The sequence below is a fragment of the Mus pahari genome, chromosome 15, assembly GCF_900095145.1.
Source record: "Mus pahari chromosome 15, PAHARI_EIJ_v1.1, whole genome shotgun sequence".
NCBI lineage: Eukaryota > Metazoa > Chordata > Mammalia > Rodentia > Muridae > Mus > Mus pahari.
Genome location: NC_034604.1, coordinates 3,883,675 through 3,894,955, shown reverse-complemented (window position 1 = coordinate 3,894,955; position 11,281 = coordinate 3,883,675). Strand labels below are relative to the sequence as shown.

Below are 11,281 nucleotides of genomic sequence, written 5' to 3'. Positions count from 1 at the left end.
CCTTTTTGTCTTATTGACAGTGTCTTTTGCCCTACAGAAGCTTTACTTTCTAAATATCCAGTTGAAGATGACTATAACTTTCTTTTTAAAAAATTGGTTGCATATAGAAATAAATATGTCTTTTGTCTTTGCTTTGTTTGTTTGAAACCGTTTTAGGGCACCTGGTTGTCCTCAAATACCTTGTATAGCTCAAAATGATCTTGAACTTCTGATTCCTACTAAACACTGGGATAAAAGATGTGTCTCCTAAGTCTAGGCCTCCATTCATTCTAGCAGAGAAGCATTCTGCAGAATGACTGTCGTAAAGCTAGACAAGTTAGTGTCCTGGAGGTGGATATGACTGAGCAGCCTACTGCTAGCTTAATCATTTTCAAATCACAATTTTATGGCTTCCCCAAAATTATTTCATTTCTTATATTCTTTACCATTTGTGATAAGTAACTTAAAGGCTCTAAGATATTAAATAAACAAAATCACCCTGCTCATTCTGGTAATGCCATAACTGTCACAAGCCTCCCCCGATTTCCTGCCTTCTTTATGAGATTGCCAAAAGTAATAGGATCTGTCAGCAGGAGCGTCTGGCTAATCAAAATAAAATCTCTCTTGCAGATTTGCACAAAGGCTTGACTAGCTTTGACTGTAACTAACAGGGGACGGTGACACACTTTTTCAAAGACAACAGAGGATAGTTTTCATTTTCTTTTCAATAATTTATTTTTTATTCACTTCACATTCCTATCACAACCCCCTTTCCTCCTTCCTTCCCAGTCCAACCCTTACAAGTCCCTCTTCCCTCCCATTGCACCCTCCCCTTCTCCTCAGAGAAGGAGGGTCCTCCCTTGAGTGCCACCCCCTCCCCCCACTCTGGGACATCTAGTCTCAGCAGGACTAGCACAGAGGCTCTGTTGTAAGTAAGGATAGGCTAACCTGAGTTCTCAGGTATTGTAAATGCTAAGGAGAAAACATAAAGAAGGATGGTAATGTCACAGAGTGGTCGCAGAAGGGTTGACTTACTCTACCACAATGCATTTTTAAAGATGTTATCTCTTTAGTTCTCACCTTTCTTACTCTCTTCTCTCTCCCTTCCCCCTTCTTTCCATGTGGCCATGTCCAGTGGTCTCCCTCTTTCTACCTGCCTTTCTACAATAAAACTCTAAAACCAAAAAAAAAAAAAAAAGATTTTAAGGATTATACTATTTTAATTATGTCTAAATGTGTGGGTATATATGTATATGCGTGTATGTGTGTGTGTGTCGAGGTCATGGGAGCAGAGGTGTTGGAGCTGGAGTTACAGGTAAGGTGCCTGAGTGCTGCAATTTAAACTTGAGTCCCCTGTACAAGAGTATCATGCACTCTTAACTGCTGAGTCATAACTCTAGCTCAGATATTTTTAAAGAAACTGGATTTGCCTAATATTGCTTTAAAATATATTCTTGCTTGTGTTTCTTAGGTCATGATGGGACATGAAAAGGGTCATTTTTACTTTTTAATATTATTTACTTGTTACAGACCTGATTCTGTTCATACTAGTGAAAGTAAGCAGGTGAACTTATATTACTGTTTTACAGCATGGGGTGTGGTGTTATTTAAAACAAATAATGATGATGTCTGTAGTCAAGAGAAATCCCTTAATTTCTTTGAGCTTTGAATTTGAGAAGTACTGGGTAAGGTGTTAGCCTATTTCTTCCCTTTGCAGCTCCTGCACACCCCCCTGTCAGAACGGGGCTGCCGTTTACTGCTTTGCTTTGTTAATAGTTGATGGGATTTTTTTTGTTACTGTTTTGTTTGCTGTTTTGTTGTTTTGTGGAAGCATAAGCTACAAAGGAGACTTGTAATCTTGGGGCAGAGGAGCTTTCAAACAGTGGGGTCTGTTTAGGAAGAGAAACAAGGACTTAGTGTTTTTATGTGTTCTGTCTGAAGAAAGTTTTGCCATTTGATCCGTGGTAGTAATTGATGGATTGCATACACACGTCTGCCGTCTTTAGGTCGATTCGAACGCATGACTTGAAGGTGATTGAGAGACCTGATTCTGTTCACAATAGTGAAAGTGTCTGTAATACTTTGCCAGCAGGTGAACTCATACTACTTTCATTTTCTTCCAGATTCATGAAAAACTTCACTGCTATGAGAAGCAGAATCCGTTGCCCATTCTCCATGGTGCAGCAGCATTGGCAGATGATGTGAGTGTGCCTTTCTGGGTTTGCAGGATGTATCACCCATGGCCCTGCCCCACGTGGGACCCACCCATTGCAGACAGATGTGTGTGATTTTGAGTGAAAACTAGAAGAAGTTGCAAATGTTTCCCAAATCTCTGTCATCACCACGCTTGTGCTTTTTCTAAAATTGTGCATAGAGGTACCCTGGGGTTACGCACAACTGTGTGTCTATGTAATAGAAATTGTAGGCTTCAAATCCTGTGCAGAGAAAAACTGCCTGACATCAGTGTTCTGTGAAAGTCACACAAGGGGAATGCTTTGGAGAAATAAAGACAAATGAGATAGTTACATTGCTGACAGTACCAAAAATGACAGATACTAGGATAGAAATTGGGCATATTAAATCCATAAAAGGCAGGATTGTTTTTAAAATGAATTATATAGTATAGGAATGATTTATGAATATTAGACCATTCCAAATTACCTTTATAACCAAAAATAAATTTAAGAAGCATTTGGCATTGATGGAGTAGTTAATTTCCTGTCTCTATAATTTCATTTTAAGCCTTTGGAAGGGGAACTCACTTGCTGATTCCCACTGTTAACTCTCAGACTCAGATGAATACAGAATCCACCTGGATAAATTCTAAGGACACGGAACACCACAACAAATGGGTTGATGTGTGTAGTGACTACTACAACTTATTTGTTGCTTTTCAGTGAGGCTCTTGTTGCCATAAAGCAAACCATAATTCAGTGTTGTAGAGTGTTGGGGCCCTAATAAAAGAAACGAGTCAACTGGCTTCCAAAGGTGACTTTATATCCTAATATGTAAGACCTTGGGACTAGCAACCAAGTTGTAACTGATTGCCTCTCAGGCACATAGCTTTTGTGTTCTCTGTGGACATGAGTGTGTTTTAACACATGTCCCACAAAGAAGTATACTTGTGCAGCAAAGGTGAATAAAGGTGTAAAGATAGCCCTATGAGTTGCTGCAGTTGCAACTTATAAGAGCCTTAAAAACCAACATCAAAACACAGACCCCAGATAGGTTTTAGAAATGTTTATGTGGAAACTAGTGGCCCCCTCCTAAACATATTATAAAAATTTCCTTTAGAGATTTACGTGTGTGTGTGTGTGTGTGTGTGTGTGTGTGTGTGTGTGTGTACGTACCAGAAGAGGATGTTGGAGCTGCAGTTACAAGCAGTTGTGTGTTGCCTGATATGGATGCTGGGAACCAAATTCAGGTCTCTTGGAAGAACAATACGACACTCTTCACTGCTGGCCCTCTCTTTAGCCCCCAATTTTGCTTTTGATTGTTTAAAAAACAAACAAACAAACAAAAAGAATTCAAGGCAGGGAATATCACTTAGTGTGAGAGTGTGTCCCAACTATGTGACACATGGGTTCAAGGTTCAGGAGCTCCACAAGTACACACATTAGAATCTGTGTAGTTATGACAAACCACAGGGTTTAATTTACTAGAATGGTGTATTTAAATATTAAAACACACGTATGTAGTGAGTAACAAGCTATCTGTGTATGTTAAAATTTGTATCTTAACAAAATGAAAGCAGGTTTGAGGTGTTATTGATGAATCTATCAATTTTTTTCTGATTTTGCCTTCTGTGTATATTGTACCTTTACAGAAAGATCCTCTTCCTTAGATAAGAGCCACCTTGTCCTGCCAGAACATACATACACACATATATGTATACCATTAACACCATATATTTCATAATTATAATCCCTTTTTAACTTTGGTTCATGTGTGTATGTATATGTTCTTATAGCCTAAATTTGACTAGAAATCTTGCTAGGAAGTTGTTGCTGCTTTTTTTTCTTCCTTTTTTCTTTCTTTCTTTCTTTCTTTCTTTCTTTCTTTCTTTCTTTCTTTCTTTCTTTCTTTCTTTTTACATTTACCTTAAGTTGGCAAATGGGAAATATATATATTATGGGATGTGGTTAGTACCCATGCACACACATGCACATTTTATAAGAATTGACTCAGGCAGTTAGCTTGTCTTTCACCTCAACATATTTCTTTGCAAGTGAGAACATTCCATATTTTTTTAGTGTAGAACATGAATGATGTCAAAGTTCAAAGTCTTTTCTTTTGAACCATCACCTAGGCATCCTTGATAGTTACAACAAAGTACCACTGGTGTTTTGGGTACCAGAGTAGTTCCCAAATAGTTCTGGGTTCATGATGAACTTGGCTCCTATTTAATAGACTTTATAGACTGTGTACAGAAACATAATAAAAAAAGCAGACCATTGACCCTGTTAGGAGTATTCAAGGTCTTTTTACCCCAGCTCTGAATAGCACAGCTACTGTGGGTTTCTGGAAGCCCTGAGAGTTTTCCCACCTCATCTCCTCCTTGTCTTTTCTCTCTCTCTCTCTCTCTCTCTCTCTCTCTCTCTCTCTGTCAAATTTGATGCAGTCCTTTTTACAAATGGCCCTTTGTCTGTGTGCAGAGGTCCATTCACGGAGATGAAGTGCTGGGATTTGCCCTCCTGGCAGTAAATCAGAAGGGGAATTGACTGATGGGATTACTCTACTTGCCTGGAAAGAAGAGTGTAGATTGATGGCCTGCTTCATTCTGTGCTGACTTACCCTGTAGCTCTGGAAAGCAAACATTCAGTTGTGACACAGTGAACCTGATGGCGTTCTGCGAACCGTTACTCATGTTGATGTAATCTCCCTTGCAGCTGACTGAAGAGCTACAGAACAAGCTACCAACCAGTGAGATCAGAGAGCTGTTGAGACTGCTGTCCAAACCCAATGTCAAGGTGAGAACACGAAGTGGCTGTGGCGTATGTCTTCTCAAAGGTGCTCAAGGGGCCTCTGGGCAAGTTGCTTCATGTTTCCATCTTCAGGTGCAACAGTATAGGACGTAATGGTGAGCCACAATCAGAGTTGACAAGTATGATTTGCTTTAAAAGTCAGGTTTACATTGACGTGGTGAATTCATTTGATCTAGTGGGTGCAGGACAGAGGCCCAGTATATGGCCTGGATTGTTGGCATGAATCATTCTTCATGGCTAATTGATAACAGATAGTTTATTATAGGAGGAGAGTTTCAGCCTCCCTGTTTCTCCTCACTTAGTGTCCCCACTTCTTCCTGTCCTTCGTACTGATTCATGTTTTAGGATCCCATTCCATGTTACAGAGTGAGCAGTTCTCAGATATAAACTTGCAGGGCATTGGTAGCCAGACCTTGGTTCTCTTCACTGTGTCCTGATTTGATCACTTATCTTTCCTCCAGATGGGATGTAGCTAGAGAAGGTGATTCATAGCCTTCTCTGCAGTCTGAAGTCATGAGTTTATAGAATTTGATTGTGACAAGTCCTGTGATGTAAACATTTGGACCAGACACTGCTGCCATTATGTATAAATTACTATCTCATCTGAATCCCAGAATTAAACAAAGGGTTATTTTAGGTTGGTTAATGATAATTATTGGATATTAGGTGGGATTTATTTTTAAATACTATTTTATTCCTTGAGAATTTCATAAGATGTATTTTGATCATGTTGATTGCCCACCACTAACTTCTCTAAGGTGAAAAGCCTGTTTTTGCCCTCTGTGAAAAATGTTTTTTGGGGCCATGCTATATTTGCTCTTAAATTTACATTTTAAAAAAGTCACTGATGAATCAGAGTGGAAGGAAAATATCTATAAACTATGATGTCTAATCCCTAGAGAAAATGTATGAGCACATGCCTGCAATGAGTGAGTGGACTATAAATAGCACCATGAGGCTAACTGATTTGTAATGGTTGAGGAGGTTAAATTTTAATTCCAAAGCAGGGCAAGATTGGAGAAAATGTTGGTTGGTGTTAACATGCTCTGGGAAGGGCATTGCAGTCAGACAATGCTGACAATGCTCTGAAGATTGCTTCATTTGGTTTTATGCTGCCTGTTATTAGTTATCACCAGCAATGGCAGGGTGAGGTGAGCTGCGAGAAGCCAGTTAGATTCCTTAGCAAGACTATTGTTTGGTTCCAAAGTACTAAGTTGAAAGCAGTGTTTCAGATGAAAAATAAAATATTTTGCTATTCTGTTTAATAGTGTTTAAAGGGCAATTAGCTAACAATATAGACATTATTCTGGCTAGAAAATGGCATTTGTTTTAAGAGTCATGTGTTACCAATGTCATTGTGACATCAATTAGATAAAGCTTCATGTGGAAAATATGTTAGTGGATGATTTGTTTAGTTTTTATGTTTATATAGCAACATGACCAAAACATGGATGCAAGGTTAGCATGAAAGTTGCATGTTCAAGAAGTGCACATGGAGAGTAACGGGAGCCAGACATGGTATTTCAGTGAGTGGCTTGCTTTGTGGCCAGCCAGCCAGCATTTTGACAAGAGTATCTTTCTTTCATTGTCTTAATATTTGACATTGGTCTCCTTGAAGGAATTTATGTAGCTACCACCTCTTAAATGTTACTTTTAAAAATAATTCTTTTTAAAAGATTGTCTTTAAAATAATTTTAGATTTTTAAGAATATAACTACTTAGTTCTAAATCCTGGGAATCAAGATAAGTAGAATGTAGTATCTGTATATGCAGTTCTGACACAATGTAATCACTTCATAAAATTTTAGTGGATAAAGAAATTACTTAATTTTAGACGGCTGTTCTGTTTGAATTACTTCGTTGACAGTACTGAGGAGAGACCTAAGATGTACTCCAGACACACCAAGGTTTTTTCTTTTTTCTTTTTTCTTTTCCAAACACATAAAGATTTGTTCAATCAAATACATGGTCACTATAGAATAACAATATTTAGACATCATAGGTCTGCCACCTTTTTGGGGGGCAGGTTTTATAGCTTAAATTTAGTAACTTGCAAACAAAATGAGATAGATCTTCATCTATTTTTCTTAGATGTCTATTCAATACCTGTTTTATGCCAGATTCTCTGGATATAGCTTGTAGAGGATCCGTTTGAATAATGAAGCTGGTCGGGAATGCCAACTTGGCTTGGAAGCAGTGAGGGACATAAGTTGAGGAAGTGGCTTTGGGTATGCGGTACAGGGAAGGGGCAGAGATATCCAGAGTAGGTTGCGGGCAGAGGGTGAAGAGTAAACGCTTCAGGTAAAGTTGAATGGTACATGAAGTCTTAATCAAGAGGTTGTAAAGTATTGCACTGAGCTTGCCCAGTGTGGCCTGCAGTTCCAGTGCTGCTGTCCGTGGTCTTTCTTTTACTTTCCATGTCTACTCTATCAAGGAGATGAATGGTAAGACCACCCTAGCTGTAAGCATTGTAAGAAATTTGGATTTTATTCTGAGAGCAGGGGGAGTCCATGACAAGGATTTAAGTAGGAAAGTAACAGGCACCCTTCTGTGGAGTGCAGTGAGACAACAAAAGCCCTACTAAAGGGGAGAGCCAGCTGTGAGCCTGTCGGAAGGACTCAGGGGCAACATGCTTGTGGCCCTGGTCGAGGTGGGCCAAGGGTCATGTTTAAGGCATAAATTAGCACATATTATTGGGATGAATGCATAATTGAGGCAAAAAATAAGAAAAATCCATATTACAATGAATTCCAAATAGATTCAAGGTATACATAATAAACCACAAAAATATTAGTGGGGTTAGAGGTGTAGTTTAGTAAAAGAGTATTTGCGTACTGTCTTTGAGGCCTGGGAGTTGATACTTAAACACACACACACACACACACACACACCCACACACACACAAAGCAGTTTTTAAAACGTGATGAATACATTATGCAAATGGCTTAGATATTTATTCTTAGTAAGATAGAAGTGTTGTTAATTGCTTATCTCTGTCTCTAAGCACTGTGCTTATAGTGTGGGTAATTTTCAGTAACTTGAAGTCAATGAAAACTATTCAGTGTTGGAAATTTTTATTCTTTCGTGGTATTTTTGTAAGTCTTCTTTTTGTGTGCATTTGCACATGTGTACATGTGCGTGCGTGCGTGTGTGTGTGCACTTGTATGTTCATGTGTATAAAGGTTAGAAGAATCTCAGGGCTTTGTAGATCATGCTAACTGACTCCTGATTCTACTTCCCACCTTGCCATCAGACTGCTGTAATTAGACACCCACCAACCTGTCTAGTTTACTTGGCTTTTCGGGAGTCACATTGGGTCCTCATACTTCCACAGCCTGTATCCATAAAGCCTTTTCCACAGCTGCTTTATATTCTTTTTAATCTGCTCATATAATTAAACTTTTTCAAGTCCTTTCATTTATAGCCTACAATTGTTCCATGTTAATCTTGCCTTTTGTAATCTCTCATTTTCTGAAGAGTGCTCACTCTTTCTCTTATGGTCCATGGCTTTGAGCTTTTCATAAGGAAGGAATGGTTTGTTCTTCTGTAGCATTAACTTTACTTAAGGACTGTCAAAAAATGTAAAGATTATGTCCAGTAAAGGCAAATTAGTCTGCATTATCCTGGTGCTCATTTTGGTAAAGCAGTAATGTGATATCCACTCTGGAACATGGTATTATAATTTAGAGTGCCAGGGGAAATTGGGAAGATAAAAAAAACTAAAATAAAAAAATAAAGATTTGTTTCAGTTTTTCAGAACATTCACTTACCAGAAATTACTCACAGCCTAAGCCTGAAGAATGGATGGGGCTTCACTAGAGGAAGTTGGAGGAAAAGTTGAGCTTCCTTCTGGATCTATTCGTCATAATAAACAGGCATCTGTGCACCTGACAGACACTCAGGCATAGACCTGACTCCAGGAATCCACAGCAGTGGCAGATTACAGGTCTGGTGTTCAATTTCCTGTAGATGCTCCTGAGCAACGGGCAAGAGCTTCAGCTGTGATCGGTGATTATGGCGCATGGAGACACAGTTCTTATTTAAGTTCTGCCCTTTGAGAGGAAAATCTGTATGTTGAAGAATAAAATTACCTCAGTGGAAGCAGGAAAATAGAATGCCAAATGCCTTCTCATTGTCCAAAGTACAAAATGTTGCTAAGCAACGATATTCTTAAAGCAAAACTGTTAAGCATGATGAACTTGAAATCTACAAACATCTATTTGAATTTAGACATGGAAATAAGTCCAACTCCCACCCCAAATAGTTAGCTGGTGTTGTTAATATACCTATAATATTGTAACTATTATTTAAACATGTCTTAATTAGTCATCTGTTGTTCTCAATGCAGGATGTCGCTGACATTGAAATAGTGAGCATTTCATTGTTCGTCTTTCACTGCTCTGGGTAGAGCATTAGCTTCTTCCAAAGGAGGTCTGCTGCTGATTCTTTAAAAACTCTCATCTTATCAAAAATCCTCTCTTCTGAGAGATATTTTTGCTGGGTATAGAATGCTAGCTTCACAGTATTCTTTTGAGGTATTTTTAAAGGTGGTGTGCTGTTGTTCTGTACATTATTTTATGTCTGATAGAAGTTACTTTCATCTTCACTCTTTTATGTGTAATGTGCTGGGGTTTTTTCTGGTATATAATTTTAGAATTTTTCTCATATGTTAAGCAGTTTTATTTAATGTTTCTTTACATGTATTCAGGTACTTAAGCTTCATGAACATGTGAGTTTATTATTTTTTCACTAAATTTGGGACATTTTTTTCCTTATTTTCTGAAAAATAGTCATACTTCTTCAGAGAGTCTGAGTACCAATTTTAGACTTATTAAAAATCCCACGCTTGCCTATTATTCCATTTTTTGTATGAGTGTTTTGTCTGCATATATGTGTATCATGTGCTCTGGTGGCCCTGAGGGCCATATGCCCTGGGACTGGAGTTATAGACAGTTGTGAGTCATCAAGCAGGTACTAAGAATTAAACCTAGGTCCTCTGGGAGAACAGCCCACACTCTTAACTGCTGAGCCATCTCTTTAGCCCCTCCCTTAATATATTTTTATTCTTGCTTCATTTTGGATAGTTTATATCACTTTGTCTTCTGCAGAGTTACTTTCTCTTTATGTAAGCATGGTATGGTATATATGTGTATGGTGGTGGTGGTGGTGTGTGTAATGCCCCACATACAGAGGTTAGAGCACAACTTTCAGCAGCTGGTTTTCACCTTTTACCTTTTTGAGGTGGAGTCTTGCTTGTTTCTGATGATTCACAGCATGCACCAGGCTAACAGACCCACAAACATTTGGATGATTCTACTGTCTTCACCTTGTGTCTAGCCAGGGGTTTATGGAGATTACATATGGGGATTAGATACTCACTACCACATCTGGTTTTCATGTGGGCTCTGAGGATCCTGAGGTCATCAAGATTAATTTTACCTACTGAGCTATCTCCCTAGCCTACAGTAATAGTTTTTAATACATGTGATGATTTGAATATGCTTGGCCCATGCAAAGTGGGAAGTCTGAAGATATGGCCTTGTAGGAATAGGTGTGGCCTTGTTTGGAGGAAGTGTGCCACTGTGTAGTCAGGTTTTGAGGACTTCTAGGCTCAAGCTCCATGCAGTGTGGAAGAGACTCCCCTCTTGGCTGTTTGTGGAAGATAGTTTCCTTCTAGCTGCCTTTGGATCAAGATGGTTCTTCCAGAATCAAGTCAGCCTGCATGGTTCCTAGTTTCTCACCATGGTGATAATGGACTGATCCTCTGTAACTATAAGCTAGCGCATTAAATGTTTGCCTTTATAAGAGTTGCCTTGATCATGGTGTCTCTTCACAGCAATAGATCACTGACTAAGACAATACTAAGACAAATACTATTGTTTTTAAGCTGGTTATACCTTTGAGTAATTTCAGAATTTTGTTCTGTTACTTCATTTTTTTGATCCTTATGAGTAATGCTTTCTTTGGCATGTCTGGTAAGTTTTGATTGATCTCTATTCATGTGTGTTTGATATTGAGCACAGTAGTGTTCTTATAGTCAATATCTGTGATTCTTTTTCTGTCATACAGTTAAGTTACTTGGGCAAGTTTCGGCCCTCTGAGATTACATTTTGTTCAGTTAGCATGTCATAGCTTTTAATCTTTGGTTTATTTTTAACATGAGGATTCCCTTGCACTAAAAACCAGGAGCTGTCCTTGCCCTGTGCAGGCTGCAGAGGTTGTTGCAGGCTGTGCAGGCTGTTTTCATCATTTTCCTGTTGTCAAATGAAATATTTGAAGCTAGGTATTAAGAGAGGGGAGGAGAGAGAAGAGGAGAG

The 11,281-nt window shown here is 38.7% G+C and overlaps 1 protein-coding gene across 4 annotated transcripts in view; it reads left to right on the top strand.

Annotated features, from left to right (window-relative positions):
• Mpp7 (membrane palmitoylated protein 7) overlaps positions 1–11,281 on the top strand; it is a 233,383-nt gene that overhangs the window by 142,276 nt on the left and 79,826 nt on the right. For all 4 annotated transcript variants that reach the window (XM_021214588.2, XM_029547221.1, XM_021214586.2 and 1 more), the window contains exons 4-5: positions 2,103–2,180; positions 4,869–4,949. In XM_021214588.2, the coding sequence (XP_021070247.2) occupies positions 2,103–2,180; positions 4,869–4,949 (159 nt within the window). The remainder of the gene's footprint in view (positions 1–2,102; positions 2,181–4,868; positions 4,950–11,281) is intronic.